Source organism: Indicator indicator, chromosome 11, assembly GCF_027791375.1.
Source record: "Indicator indicator isolate 239-I01 chromosome 11, UM_Iind_1.1, whole genome shotgun sequence".
Taxonomy (NCBI): Eukaryota; Metazoa; Chordata; class Aves; order Piciformes; family Indicatoridae; genus Indicator; species Indicator indicator.
Window position 1 is genome coordinate 13,037,680 of NC_072020.1, and position 15,404 is coordinate 13,053,083.

Below are 15,404 nucleotides of genomic sequence, written 5' to 3' on the forward strand. Positions count from 1 at the left end.
ACCATTATATATAGGGAAAGAAATTAGGAATAGAAAATTATGCTGAGATTTCATCAATATCTCCTGGTAATAATTACAGGATTTGATCAGATTCATTCATCTCCCATTTGACTATTAATAGGAATATGACACACTCTGAATTCAATCTTTATTCTCTTAAGGGGATTTTCTTTGGTGGGGGAGAACTTCAGAGACTTTCTCCACCCTCTTAATATGCAAAGTCTTTAAATACTGGCAGAAGCATCATCACTTGCAGGAACTGAGCATTCCAGCTGTGATTATTTCTAAGTATGTAGTACAAAGTCAAGCATTATAATCAGTCTTTGGTTTGTAATTTCTTTGACTTTTTCAGTGCTGATTAGTATGTCCAGAGGAGCTACAAGTACCTTAGAAAAGCATAGCAGAGCCACTCAGTCTATTTCTCTTTTTGGTTCACACATGGGCCAAAAGCTATCATTATTTCTCTTTTATTAAGAACAAATGAACTGTGCAGGTTTTGCTGGAGAGAAGACAATGCACTTCTCTCCTCTCTTAGTCCAGCACTCTCAGGCCTCAGTAGCTTCTGTGCACAGGAAAACATGTTCCTGGAATGATGACACAAGTAAGCAAACAGAAAGACTTGGTGGTGCTGGTTGAGAGCCAGCTGAACATGAGCTAGCATGTACCCAGGTGGCCAAGAAGGCCAACAACATCCTGTCCTAGATCAGGAATAGTGTGCCAGCAGGACCAAGGAAGTGATTCTCTATAGTCAGCACTGATGAGGCCACCCACACCTTGAGTACTGGGTTGAGTTTGGGGACCCTCATACCAAGAAAGACATTGAGGTGCTGGAGCATGTCCAGAGGAAGGCCATGAAACTGCTGAAGTGTCTGGAGAACAGGTCTGGTGAGAAGTGTCTGAGGGAACTGGGATTCTTTTCTGGAGAAGAGAAGGCTGACGGGCAAACTTCTTGCTGTCTATAACTCCCTAAAAGGAGGTTGGAGCCAGGGGGCTGTTGTTCTCTGCTCCTAGTCAAAGTGATAGGATGAGAGGAAATGGTTTCAAGTTGTACCAGTGGAGGTTTAGGTTGGATATTGGGAGAAATTTTTTGACTGAAAGGGTTCTTAGAGACTGGACAGGCTCTCCAGGGAAGTGGTTGAATCCCCATCCTTGGAGGCATTTTGAAGAGGTAGAGATGTGGTGGTGAGGGACATGGTTTAGTACCAGCCTTGGTGGAGTTAGAGAATGGTTGGACTTGATGATCTTAAGGTCTTGTCCAATCAAAGCCATTCTGTGATTCCATGATTATCAGAAAACAGGACTGTTGCTGAAAAGAACTCTAATGTTTGGCTTTATTATCGTGGCAACATCCTTAAAGTGACCAATTCAGTAAAATATTGAAATGAGTAGAAACATGATGAGCAAAGAGGTAGAAAACTGTTCCTGCTCCATTTTGTTTCCTTCAAAGGAGGTTCAAGCTATTGTTGACAGGAAAAGAGCTACCCTTTGACATCCTTATGTGGAGCTGATATATTGGCTCTTTTTGTGAGAGAAGAAGGAATGAAGAAAAATGGCGATAGTTTTCTTTTTACCACTCTTGGAAGAATTCTTTTTTTCATATTCACGTCCACCTTTAAAGCATTCTTTGAAAGAGTAACAATCAGCAGAGAAAGGCAGTCTCAAAGGAAAACCACAGAAAGAACTGAGAGATGACCTACATTTACCCTCTATTAGAAGGGAGTGGGTCTCATGGATCCAGGTCTTTAGCAGAGATAGAAGATTAAGGTCTAGATACCTAGCTTTGTTATTCATTCTTTTCTTTCTTAAAGGGAAAGTCCCTTAATCTCCCATTTCATCCGACAGCTGTCTCCAAACAGGTGAATAAAATACCTTTGTAAAAGGTCATTGCAGTATGTGGATGAGAAGTGATGTGTTACAACCTAGCTCAATCCACAGAAGCAGCCTGTGAGGGTTACTTCTCTCCCTGGTCCTTCCTTTCTAGTATTCCCCTGCAACAGCCTCACCAACATAGCACCTGGTATAGCTGCATCCTACCAGAGGAAAGCAGCTCTGTGGAAAAAGACCTGGAAGTCCTGGTGGACAACAGAATTATTGTGAGCTTGCAGTGTGTCCTTGTGGCCAGGAACGTCAATGGAATCCTGGGGTGCATCATGAGGAGTGTGATCAGCAGGTCAAGAGAGGTCCTCCTCCCCCTCTACTCTGTCCTGATGAGGCCTCATCTGGAATACTGGGTCAAATTCCAGCCTCCCCAGTTCAAGAAGGACAGGGAACTACTGGAGAGTGTACAGCAATGAGCAACATAAGTGGTGAGGGGACTAGAACATCTCTCCTATGAAGAAAGGCTGAGGAACTTGGGGCTGTTTAGCCTGGAGAGGAGAAGACTGAGATGGGATCTTATCAATGCTTATAATGCTCATCAATACTTAAAGGGTAGGGGGCTTTTTTTTTTTTTTTTTCTTCAGTGGTGTGGTGCCCAGTAACAGGGCAAAAGGTAACGAGCACAAACTTTATAAGGTCACTTGTTACCTGAGAGTAGAGACCAGCTCCCACCTCACTCCAACCTCCTTTCAGGGAGCTGTAGAGTGAAGAGGTTCGTCTTCAGCCTCCTTTTTTCCAGACTAAACAACCCCGGTTGCCTCAGCTGCTCCTCACAAAACCTGTCCTTCAAAAACCAGTTAGATAAAACAGGACTAAGATGACAAGCCTTTTCATATAGCTGGGGTTTAATTTCTCTTTTTTAATATAACACTAAGAATGGTAACTATACAAGCGCTGTTTCCTTGGTATGCAGAGGCCTCATCATTAGAATAATAACTGTAGCAACTAGAGCAAAAAGGAGACTGTTCTGGGAAGCATTAGGATATTTTTCCGCTCCCAGAAGACATCACCAAGGAGATCGACAGCAAATTGTTAACCCACCAGTATGGAGCTGGTCAGTCTGGAAAGCAGGAAAACCCATACAAACCCAGCTGAGCCCAGGACTGGCCACAAAGCAAGCTGCTACTCTTGAATGCATTCCTTGGTGGCAGCAGCTGCTACCCACCTGGTTTCTAGTATTGCTCAAACTGGTGTTTCAGACAGGTTTGTAGGCATGCTGTACTGGTGCAACCGGTGCACACCTATTCTATTGGTGCTTAGTTCATTGAACAATAATGGTCAAGGAAACAATTGAACAATGATGATCAAGGAAGTAATTTTAATATATTTCACAATTACTTTCTTTTTCTGTAATTCAGGAGAAAAGACACTGGGATGTTAACATACAAAGAGCACCTACCAGTGAGTCAAGTAGTGGTTGGAGACATTGACCGGCCTGGATCGGAAGCCAAGGTCTCTGTGGGTCCTGTGCGCTGTCAAGGAGATCGTAAGTTAGCTGCTTTTCTTGCACTTACACCTGGGGGGAAAGCAAACTGAAGTGGAATTTGACATCTTCTTAGACACCTCAAGCAAATTTGGAGAAGTGTCTGTTTTCTCAGAGGCTTTTATTCTGTGAAAGCATGGTGTGATTTGAGAAGCTTTGTCTATAAAACTGTGCATATTGTGGCTCCTCTTCACATTGACAGGATCAGTAGTTGTCTGTATTCTGTGGTGAATGGGGCAACTTTGATTATTCCACTATGTTTCTGTTGATATAAGCAGCAATCTGGATTGCATAAGAATGTCTCTCAACATCTGTGCTTCTGCTGAGTGTTCTTATCATTACCATTGCTGTGCCACTGAAAACTCTGTTTGTGGAATACAAATAGTAGCATTGGGGGCAAAACTTAGTGCTGTAGACTCTGCTTACAGGTGTGTGATGCTTGACAAAATGGTTATCAAGTCTTAATGTCCATCAGGGTTAAGGGGGCAGCTTTTGGTAGTAGTCCAGTTTGCAGGCTGAGTGCTGATAGCAGACTGGAGCATCTCTGTGAGGCGGAGAGGCTGAGTCCTGGGGCTGTTGAGCCTGGAGCAGAGAAGTCTCAGAGAGGATCTTCTCAATGATGATGCTAAAGGGCAGGGGGCAAAAGAATGGGACTAGACTCTTTTCAGTGGTGCCCAGTGATAGGACAAGGGGCAGTGAACACACACTGGAACCCAGGAGCTTCCACCTGAACATGAGGAAAAATTCCTTTGCTTTGAGGGTTCTGGAGCCCTGGGGGAGGCTACCCAGAGAGGCTACGGAGTCTCCTTCTCTGGAGACTTTCAAAATCCACCTGAACATCATCTTGGGTGACCTTCGGTAGGGTGACCCTTTTATAGCAGAAGAGCTAGGCTAGACTAGATGATCTCCACAGGTATCTTCCAACCTTCCCCCCCCCCCCATGATGCTGGAATTCTGGTATTCTGAGGTGTACATCCTCCAGTTTGATCAGCAGGTGAGAGAGTGTATAAATACAATGGATAATGCTCCCAACAGAAAAAAGCTGGGATGCAGTGAGGAAGATTGTATTCTTCGTTCAATCTCTTTGAGAACTTTCACCACCAAAGACAGTGGAATTCTCTCCCATGGATGCCATACTGGGTATAAATTTGAGAGATTGCCAGGGTCAAGCCTCCTCTTCTTCAAGCCTCAGGGTGACCAGTCCTGAGGAGGACTCTGACCTTTCTGCCTTTGATCCTGATCTGTGTGTTCTTGAATCAAATTCCAGAATCCAGCTCCTGAGTCTGGTTCCTCTCTCCTGATGAGTGAAGTCTGGAACCTTTACCACAGCATCAGTGGTGATGGTCATATAATTGTTGAAGGATTAGGTTTGGTATTATTTTGGTTCTTACTTTATTGTTATTATTTCCATCTCAGTTTAGTTTCTTTCCCAACCCATCAGTCTCTCTCCCTTATTCCATTTCAGTTCCCTTTGGGAAGCTTAGGTGGCATCTTATTAATACTTACAAATATCTAAGGGACAGGTGTCAGAAAGATGGGGCCAGACTCTTCTCAGTGGTCCTCAGTGACCAGACAAGAGGTAATGGGCATAAACCTGACTGTAGGAAGTTCCATCTAAACAAGAGAAGAAACTGCTTTGCTTTGAGGGTGGCAGAGCACTGGAACAGGCTGCCCAGAAAGGTGGTGGAGTCTCTGTCTCTGGAGACTTTCAGGGCCTGCCTGGACATGTTCCTGTGTGATCTGCTTTAGGTGAGCCTGCTCTGGCAGGGAGGTTGGACTCAATGATCTTCAGAAGTCCCTTCCAACCACTACTATTCTGTGATTCTGTTGATTCATAGAGAGCCTCTGTCATTCGTGTCGTGGCCAGCCCAGCCCTCACATACTCAGTAAAAAAGAGAGTTTTCTGGCTCCCAGCCCAGCACCTCAAAACACCAGGCCATTGCTCAATGATACAACGGAGTGTGTTTGGCCTCCTTTTCTGTTTGCCGTCTTTCTGGGCTGCACAAGTGATCCTTCCAACTTTTGTTCATGAATCTGATGCCTGAGGAGCAGAAAGAAATATCATGGGATATCTGCAAACTTTCACATCACCTGTTTGATGCTTGTGATATATGGTGTGTGACTGGTGAGAAGTCAGTTTGTGTTTCTTTCTCAGATATGTTGGACAAATGTTTTCTTGATAGGGTCTTACAGCTGATGACTAAGAAATAATGGATGGCATCTTTTTTTCAGTTTGGGGGCTCCAACACACACACACACAAAAGACATTGAGATGCTGGAAAGAGTCCAGAGAAGGGCAATGAAGATGGTGAAGGGTCTGGAGAACAGGTTTCATGATGTGTGACTGAGAGAACTGGGGTTGTTCAGTCTGGAGGAAAGGAGGCTGAGAGGAAACCCTATCCTGAACCTTCTCCCTGAAAGGAGGTTGGGGTGAGGTGGGTGTTGGGTTCTTCTCTCCAGTGACAAGTGATAGGGTGAGAGGAAATGGCCTCGAATTGCACCAGGGGATATTAGGAGAAACCTCTTGACTGAAAGGGTTCTCGAGACTGGAACAGCCTGCCTGGGGGAGTGGTTGAATCCCTATCCTTGGAGGTATTTCAAAGAGGCAGAGATGTGGCACTCAGAGACATGGTTTGGCACCAGTCTTGGTAGTTGAATAATGGTTGGACTCAATCTTAAAGGTCTTTTCCACCCAAAATAATTCCATGATTCCATGTAGTTGTTTTTGTATCATTTTTGAAGGTGGTAAATAAAATTCAATTAGAGGTACGGAGACTGGCAGGGGAACACAGGTTTTTTTAGTTGATATGGAAGGAAGATGGAAAAGGTAAGAGTGCCCAAACAGTAAAATAAAAATTTACCTGTTTAGAAGGATTTCTCATTGTGCCAGTGCTGTGACAACTGTGACCAGAGCTGCTGGTCTTTGCAGTCCCTAAGAACAGACAGTTGAAAGCTTGCTATTTGAGGGCAAGGAGGATTGAAGAAAGGAAGGATGTGCTTTCTCCAGCAATTTTGTTTTCCCCTACCCATCAAATTCTTAACATATCAATTAACCAATTGGGGTCACAGCAATTAACCACTCCTACCCTACTGACTGAACAAAATAAGTCTGAAAATCATTCTTCCCAGTGTCACTTGTTTGATATGAACTAAGGAGCATTAGGAACAGTACACAGAGCAGAATTGTAATTGTTGCCCTATGAAAAAAATCACTACATTCTTCTTTCTGAAATATAGATTTTATTTTGGTCCCACAAATGACAATTTCATTTTTCTATTCCCCTGATTTATGACCTGATTAAGGCCTCTCTGGGCAAGCTTGGATGGTGACTGTTGGTGGAATAAAATCAGAAAACTTGTCCATGCATGATTATCTGTCTTTGTATGCCAGAAGTATTTATCATGTTTAACTGCACCTCACAAAACACTATTTGCATCCTGAAAAGTAGTCAGCAAAAAGGAACTTTATTACCCCTCTAAAGATCTCCTTAAGCTGCTGTGTTCTGCCAGAACGACTAAGACTCCTCTGATCATCGTGGCTAAAAAACCCATAAATCTTCCCTGAGGGCCGTCTTGTGCCTTGTATAAAACATCCATGATGTCTCTTCTCCATTTACTATTTTAGTGTTGAGGAAAGCTTTCTAAATGTTTTGTGAACTTTTAAGTGGTGACCCACCAGGAGAGCAGACTTAGCCAATTTTATGGAGGGCTGGTGTATAGCCAGAATATGGATTCAGTGGGGATTTTGGCATTGTGTTCTATCCAAAGATCAAGCAAAGATCTTGAGCAAATGTCAAGTCTTCCCAGACTTAAAGCAAAGCTGTCATTCCTGGACACTGCCATGTGAATCATAGACTTATTTTGGTTGGCAAATCCAACACCACCATGGCGATTAAAGCATGTCCTGAAGTGCCATGTCTATACATTTTTGAATGCTTCCAGGGATGGTGACTCCACCACCTCCCTGGGCAGCTTGTTCCAATGTCTGACCACTCAGTCAAGATACTTTTCCTAATATCCAACCTAAACCTCCCCTGCTGCAACATGAGGCCATTTTCTCTCAGCCTACAACTAGTTCCTTGGGAGAGGAGACCAACATCCACTTCACTACAGCTTCCTTTCAGGATGTTGTAGAGGTCAATGATGTCTCCCCTTAGCCTTTTCTATGCCAGACTGAACAACCCCAGTTCCTTCATCTGCTCCTCACCAGACCTGTTCTCCAGACCCTTCACCAGCTTTGTTTCCCTTCTCTGTAACCACTTCAGCACCTCAATATCTTTCTTCTCCTGAGTACTATATAGAAAGTGAGTGATATGAGGTATTTCATCAATAATCGTAGTGAGGCAAAGTTACTTTTGTAACTTTTGCCACTTTTTTGAGACTTTCTTTTCATTCCCCTTAGGAAAATATGGGTGTTATTGAAGCTCCTATATTTGTAACCTGCTAAGAATATCCATTTCCCAAGGACTTGCAAGGATTTTGATTCAAGTCTGCTCTTCACAAGCCCAGATGGGAACATACTCACTTGTGCTCTAGATTTGCCTTTATCCTTGAGTCTGTTTTCCTCTAGTCCCATTTCTGCTATAGTGCAGACAGAATTTAAGGGGGAGATGTTTTTACACAGCTGAGATCTATGGGTTTTCCATCTCCTCCAGTGCTCTGTTTTTACCCTCCCAGTAAGACTTCAATTTCTGAGCCATGAATAATTTTTTTGTGTTTTACTTCTAGTGTCTATAATCTTCAAAATGTGGAGGAGGAAACAGTTGCATTGACTGTGCTTCTCTCCAAGCTAGGTTTTCAATGAAGACTACTATCAGCACTGCTAATGTAGGATCTGCAGTGACAGACAAAAAAAAGTCTCCTTCACAAGGACTGAAATTCAGGAACAGATGAAAACTTGATTATTACATCAGTGCATTGCTTTTGTTTGTGCATGTGTGCCTGTCACTGTACCTGTGTGTTCTCAGGGGAAATCTATCTTCAGTTCTTTTATTCAAGGAATTTGACCTTGGCTCATCAAGGAGTTTCAGGACTTGATGCTTTGTTTATTTTCCTTCTAAATATTATTTTTGCGTTTACTCTTGTACTTTCTTCTAGAAATTTCCAGCCACAGAATCACAGCATGGTAGGAATTAGAAGGCACCTCTGGAGATCAACCAGTCCAACACCTCTGCTAAAGCAGGGACACTCACAGCTGGTTGCACAGAACTGCAATGTCCAGATGGGTTTGGAATATCTCCAGAGGAGAGACTCCACAACCTCTGTGAGCAGCCTGCTCCAGGGCTCCAGCACCCTTACAGGAAAGTTTTTCTTCAAGTGGAACTTTCTGTGTTCTGGATTGTGGCCACTGCCCTTTGTCGTATCACTGGCCAGCACTGGAAAAAATCTGGCCTGCTTCTCTTGCCCCCCTGCTCAGTGCTCTTGATCAGCATTCAGAAGATCCCCTCTCACCCTTCTCTTCTCCAGGCTAAAGAGCCGCAAGGCTCTCAGCCTCTCCTCCTCACAGATGTTCCAGTCCCCTCAGATTCTTTGTAGCCTCTGTTGGACTCTCTCCAGGAGTACCTTGTCTCTCTTGAACTGGGGAGCCCAGAACTGGACATAATATTCCAGGTGCAGCCTCACTAGGGCAGAGTAGAGGGAAAGGAAAACTTCCCTTGACTTGCTGCTCAAACTCTTCTTAATGCACCCCATATTCTAGATTACACTCTCATTTAGTGTGTATTTTCATTCTGGATGCACTTTACATTGCTGGAGACTTTTACTTAAAGGATTTAAGGAAAGCAGTATGCTCTGAGGATCTCTTCTGAGCAAAAATACATTTAACCCTTGTCTGCTGTTGTGGTTCAGGCTCACCCTTCAACTGAGCTTCACACAGCCACTTCCTCACTTTTCCCTCACTCCCCACTCTGATGGGATGGGAAGGAGAATCAAGAGAAAAAGATAAAACATTATGGGTTGAGATGAGGGGAGTTTAATAGAGTAACAGAAAAAGGGAAGAAATAATGGGAATAACAGTGCTAATGAAACAGTTTATATAATGAGTGATGTACAGTGCTCACCACCTGGAACCCACCACCCGGTTGACCTCCATGCACTTCCCTTGACCATCTCCCCCCCTTACATAGCAAGCATGATATTAGTATGGCATGGAATACCCCGTTGGCTGGTTAATTTGGCTATCCTGGTCACCACCAGCTTTCTGTGAAATTTAACCCCATCCTAGCCAAACCCAGGACATCATCTTTGTATACTTTCCTGCCGGTTCCTCCTCCTGTGTGCTCTTTCCTGTCTTCTAAAATGCAAGTCACATCTGTTGTACACACATATTGAATATAGGCATGAGAAATAACACAATTCCATAACTTACATCTCCACACTTCCCAGATTCTTCATGAAATGTAAACCAGATGATTGCAGAGACATTTTACCTGGTTGAAGACAGGAATCAGCCTACCTACTGTTAACTAATTCTCACGTGCATTCAGTTCTACCTAGCTGGGTATGTTGGTGTAAGCTGCAGAAGGCAGTTCCTTCACATTTCAAAGCACTCATAAATTTCACTCTCCTTATGTATTTGCTGAAGTAATGAAAACATACAGCAATCCATGCCGAGGATCAATTCTCCCAACTGATCATAAAAGAAAAAAGCATGGTGAAACTCCACAGGGGAGTTCTGAGCTTTATGTTTCTAAGATGTGGAATTCAAATGCAATTAAGAGCTAATTTTATTCAAATTCCTCTCATCAACATGATTATATTACAGGTTAATTTTATCTTCTTTAATGCAAAGAAAGGAGTATCTGAAGCATTTCACATAATGTATTGTCTCTGAATTCCTAGGGAATTTAAGCAGAGTCATTAGTCTGATAGATGGCATACAGTGGCTGTTCACATTAAACTCAGATCCTGTTAAAGTTATGCTTTAATAATCATTTCAAACATTTTCCCATCTATGGGATCGTAATGCATAGCAGTGTTTGACCACTCAACTATAGCAAAGTGAGAAAAACAATTGTGCAGGGTACAAAATCCAGGAATGAAGCAATAAATCAATTACCACGGTGTATGGAGAAGTGATAAGAAGATGTCAGGGACCAGGAGAACCTGAGACTGAACTGGGGAATGAGAAGTTGCTGATATCCTGTCAATTACATGCATAAATTTTTGGTCACCTTCAAGTTTCACCCCAAAAAACCTGAATTATCTCAGAGATGAGGTATAAAATGGAGGATATTCTCAATATTAATTTTTTAGGTGGAACTCTTTCTCACTTTAATACTTTTGGCCTGTGTATCTCTGCAGTGCTGAGTGACATTTAAAAAGCAGAAAGAACTGAAAAAGGCAAAGAATGATTGAAGGTGAGGTATAGTGAGGTCAGTCTTGTTCATCACTGTGTGCAAGTTATGCAAATACAGTCTCCTTTAGACACGGATAAGTGAGTGGCAGCAGGAAGGAGGATATCCAGTTATAAAAGAGCTCATCTAACTTTGCAGAACTCACCACCTGGCACTCAATATCAAGTAACTCAGTAACACTAAGAAATGCCCAGCCATCAGGATGGAGAATCATAGAATAGAATCAAGAAGGCTGGAAGAGACCTCAAAGATCATCGAGTCCAACCTGTCACCCTAAACCTCATGACTATCTAAACCATGGCACCAAGTGCCATGTCCAATCCCCTCTTGAACACCTCCAGGGATGGTGACTCCACCACCTCCCTGGGCAGCCCATTCCAATGGCCAACCACTCTCTCTGTGAAGAACTTTCTCCTCACCTCCAGTCTAAACCTCCCCTGGCACAGCTTGAGACTGTGTCCTCTTGTTCTGGTGCTGGTTGCCTGGGAGAAGAGACCAAACCCCTCCTGGCTACAACCTCCCTTCAGGTAGTTGTAGACAGCAATGAGGTCTCCCCTGAGCCTCCTCTTCTCCAGGCTAAACAGTCCCAGCTCCCTCAGCCTCTCCTCATAGGGCTTGTGCTCAAGGCCTCTCCCCAGCCTCGTTGCCCTTCTCTGGACATGCTCCAGCAATTCAACATCTTTCCTAAACTGAGGGGCCCAGAACTGGACACAGTACTCAAGGTGTGGCCTAACCAGTGCTGTGTACAGGGGTACAATGACCTCCCTGCTCCTGCTGGCCACACTATGCCTGATGCAGGCCAGGATGCCATTGGCTCTCTTGGCCACCTGGGCACACTGCTGGCTCATGTTCAGGCGGCTGTCAACCAGTACCCCCAGGTCCCTTTCCACCTGGCTGCTCTCCAGCCACTCTGACCCCAGCCTGTAGCTCTGCATGGGGTTGTTGTGGCCGAAAGTGCAGCACCCGGCACTTGGACTTGTTGAATGCCATCCTGTTGGACTCTGCCCATCTGTCCAGCCTGTCAAGGTCCCTCTGCAGAGCCCTTCTACCTTCTAACAGATCAACACCTGCTCCCAGCTTGGTGTCATCTGCAAATTTACTGATGATGGACTCAATCCCCTCATCCAGATCATCAATAAAGATATTGAACAGGATGGGGCCCAGCACTGATCCCTGGGGGACACCACTAGTGACAGGCTGCCAGCTGGATGTGGCACCATTCACCACCACTCTCTGGGCTTGGCCCTCCAGCCAGTTCCTCACCCAGCGCACAGTGCTGCTGTCCAAGCCACAGGCAGACAGCTTGGCCAGGAGTTTGCTGTGGGGGACAGTGTCAAAGGCCTTGCTGAAGTCCAGGTAGACTACATCCACAGCCTTTCCCACGTCCACCAGGCTGGTCACCTGATCATAGAAGGAGATCAGGTTGGTGAGGCAGGACCTGCCCTTCCTAAATCCATGTTGGCTGGGCCTGATTCCTTGGCCATCCTTCAGGTGCACAGTGATTGCCCCCAAGACAATCTGCTCCATGATTTTCCCTGGCACTGAGGTCAGGCTGACAGGCCTGTAGTTCCCAGGTTCTTCTGTCCATCCCTTCTTGTGGATGGGTGTCACACTGGCCAGTTTCCAGTCTTCTGGGACCTCTCCAGTGAGCCAGGACTGGTGGAAAATGATGGAGAGAGGCTTGGCCAGCTCATCTGCCAGCTCTTTCAGCACCCTAGGATGAATCCCATCAGGTCCCATGGACTTGTGAATATCCAAGTGACTCAACAAGTCTCGAACTAATTCCACATGGATTTCAGGAGTACAACACTGCTCCTTGACCCCATCAACCAGCTCAGGAGGCCAGTTATCCTGAAGTCCTTCTGCCTTACTGTTGAAAATGGAGGCAAAGAAGGTATTTAGAATCTCAGCCTTCTCCTCACCCTTAGTTACAATGTTACCCTCCACGTCCAATAAAGAGTGGAGGCTCCTCTTGCTCCTCTTTTTAGCATTAATATATTTGTAAAAAAGCTTTTTCTTGTCCTTCATGGAAGTGGCCAGTTTAATTTCTAACTGTGCTTTTGCCTCTCTAATTTTTCTTCTACATGATCTAACAACATCCTTAAACATATCACTAGTTGCCTCCCCCCCTTTCCAGAGGAAATAAACCCTCTTTTTTTCCCTTAAATCCTTCAGGAGCTGCTTGCTCATCCAGGCCGGTCGTCTTCCCCGCCGGCTCGTCTTACGGCATGTGGGAACTGCCAGTTCCTGTGCCTTTAAGAGCTCCTGTTTGAAGTAGGTCCAACCATCCTGGACCCCTTTGTTCTTAAGGGCTGTTACCCAGGGAAGTTTCCGAATAAGTTGCCTGAACAACCTGAAGTTTTGCCCTCCGAAAGTCCAAAGTGAGGGTTCTGTTACTGCTCCTCCCTATTTCCCTGCATATTGAAAACTCCACTATCTCATGGTCGCTGCACCCTAGACAGCCTCCAACCCATCACATCTCCCACCAGCCCTTCTCTATTTGAGAACAGCAGATCAAGCAGAGCCTTGCCCCTGGTAGGTTCACCTGAGAGCTGCATCAGGAAGTTGTCATCCATGCACTCTAGGAACCTTCTGGACTGTCTCCTCTCTGCTGAATTAAGTTCCCAGCAGATGTCTGGTAGGTTAAAGTCCCCCACAAGGACAAGGTCTGATGATCTTGAGACAGCTTCCAGCTGCTTATAGAATATCTCATCGGCCTCCTCGTCCTGGTTGGGTGGTCTATAACAGACTCCAACCAGGATGTCAGTTTCGTGTGGCCTCCCTCTGATTTTAACCCACAAGCATTCAACCCTTTCTTCTGCAACCTCAAGTTCTGAGGCATCAAAGGATTCCCTACTATACAGGGCCACCCCTCCTCTTCTCCCTTGCCTGTCTCTCCTAAAGAGCTTATAACCCCCCAGTGCAGTACTCCAGTTGTGAGAATCGTCCCACCACGTTTCTGTGATGGCAACTACATCATAGTTCTCCTGGTGAACCAAGAGTTCCAGTTCATCTTTTTTGTTGCCCATACTGTGTGCATTGGTGTACATGCACTTCAGCTGGGCTGCTGATTTCACCAGTTTATGTGGTCCTCCCTCCTCTCCAGGGAGACTGGTTTCCACACACCACCCCCTTCAGACCTAGTTTAAAGCCCTCCCAGTGAGTCGTGCCAACCCCAGTGCCAGCACCCTCTTACCCTTTTTAGATAAATTCAACCCAACTTGGTCCAGCAGGTCAGGTGCAGTAAGAGTTGCCCCGTGATCAAAGAAGCCAAAATTCCACTGCTGGCACCATCTCCTAAGCCAACTGTTGATGGTGTGGGTGTTCCTGTTCCTCTCAGTGTACACCACAGCTGCTGAGGGAACTGAGCAGAACACCACTTGAGCTCCTGCCCCGTCAATCGATTTCCCAAGGGCCTTAAATTCCTTTTTAATCTTCCTGGTGCTGCTCTTTTCAATTTCTTCACTTCCAGCCTGGATTAGCAGCAATGGGTAATAGTCAGAGGGCTGGATTAGTTTAGGTAACCTTTGGGTGATGTCCCTCACCCGGGCCCCAGGTAGGCAGCACACCTCCCTATGGGATGGGTCGGGACGACATATGGGTCCCTCTGTTCCCCTCAAGAGAGAGTCTCCAATAACTATAGCCTTTCTCTTTTTCTTTCTAGCACTGGTCCTTAAGGTTTGGGGGGGCTGCTTCGTCTTTGGCATCTCCTTGATTGGTTCCTCTACAATACTCTTACCCACATTGAGAAACTGATCAAGAAGGAGAAGTTGGAGACCCTTGATGCTCATTATATTTGCACCATCAATCTCTGTACCAGCAAACCAAGTTAACTCCAATTCTGTGTTAATAGAAATTTTTTAAGCGGCTGGACTTTTTTTGTCCAGTGGTTGGAATAAAAAGGAAGGTCAGGTATATAGTCTACAGCCATGTATTTAAGTCTGAGTGACCTGGGGCTCTTTAGTCTGGAGAAGAGCAGCCTGAGAAGGGATCTTATTAGTGTTTACAGTGAGTCTACATCTGGAGTACTGGATTCAGTTCTGGCTTCCCCAGTTTAAGAGGGACAGGCATATACTGGAGTGTCTAACAGAGACTATGAGGATGATGAGGAAAGGCAGAGAGACCTGGGGCAGTTTAGCCTGAAGCAGGGAAGATTGAGAGGGGATTTTATTAATGTGTGTAAATATCTGTAGGGTGGGTGTCAAGAAGAAGGTGCCAGTCTCTTTTCACTGCTGTCCTGTGGTATGACAAGGGGCAATGGATGCAAACTGGAACACAGGAAGTTCCACCTCAGCGTGAGGGAAAACTTTACAGTGAGAGTGCGGAGCCCTGGAGCAGGCTGCCAAGAGAGGCTGTGGAGTCTCCTTCTCTGGAAATTTTCAAGGTCCATCTGGATGCATTTCTGTGTGACGTGCTGTAGGTGATCTTGCTTTGGTAGGGATGTTGGACTAGATCTCTAGAGGTATCTTCCAACCCCTACCATTCTATGATTCTATGAACCACAGCTGCTGTATTTCAGAACGGTGTCTCATCTTACAGCCTTCTCTCTCCATCCTTTAATTGTAAGGCTGAATTCTGACAGTTTGTCCAAAACACTGCTGTCACCAAGTCCTATTACATACATACATGTATACATGTGTATATATATGTATGTATGTATATATACATGTAATACATATATGTTGCAT

The 15,404-nt window shown here is 45.0% G+C and overlaps 1 protein-coding gene across 1 annotated transcript in view; it reads left to right on the forward strand.

Moving 5' to 3' along the window:
• Window positions 1–15,404, forward strand: part of CNTNAP2 (contactin associated protein 2) — a 664,834-nt gene that overhangs the window by 509,521 nt on the left and 139,909 nt on the right. The window contains exon 15 of the mRNA XM_054385136.1: window positions 3,237–3,364. Within this exon, the coding sequence (XP_054241111.1) occupies window positions 3,237–3,364 (128 nt within the window). The remainder of the gene's footprint in view (window positions 1–3,236; window positions 3,365–15,404) is intronic.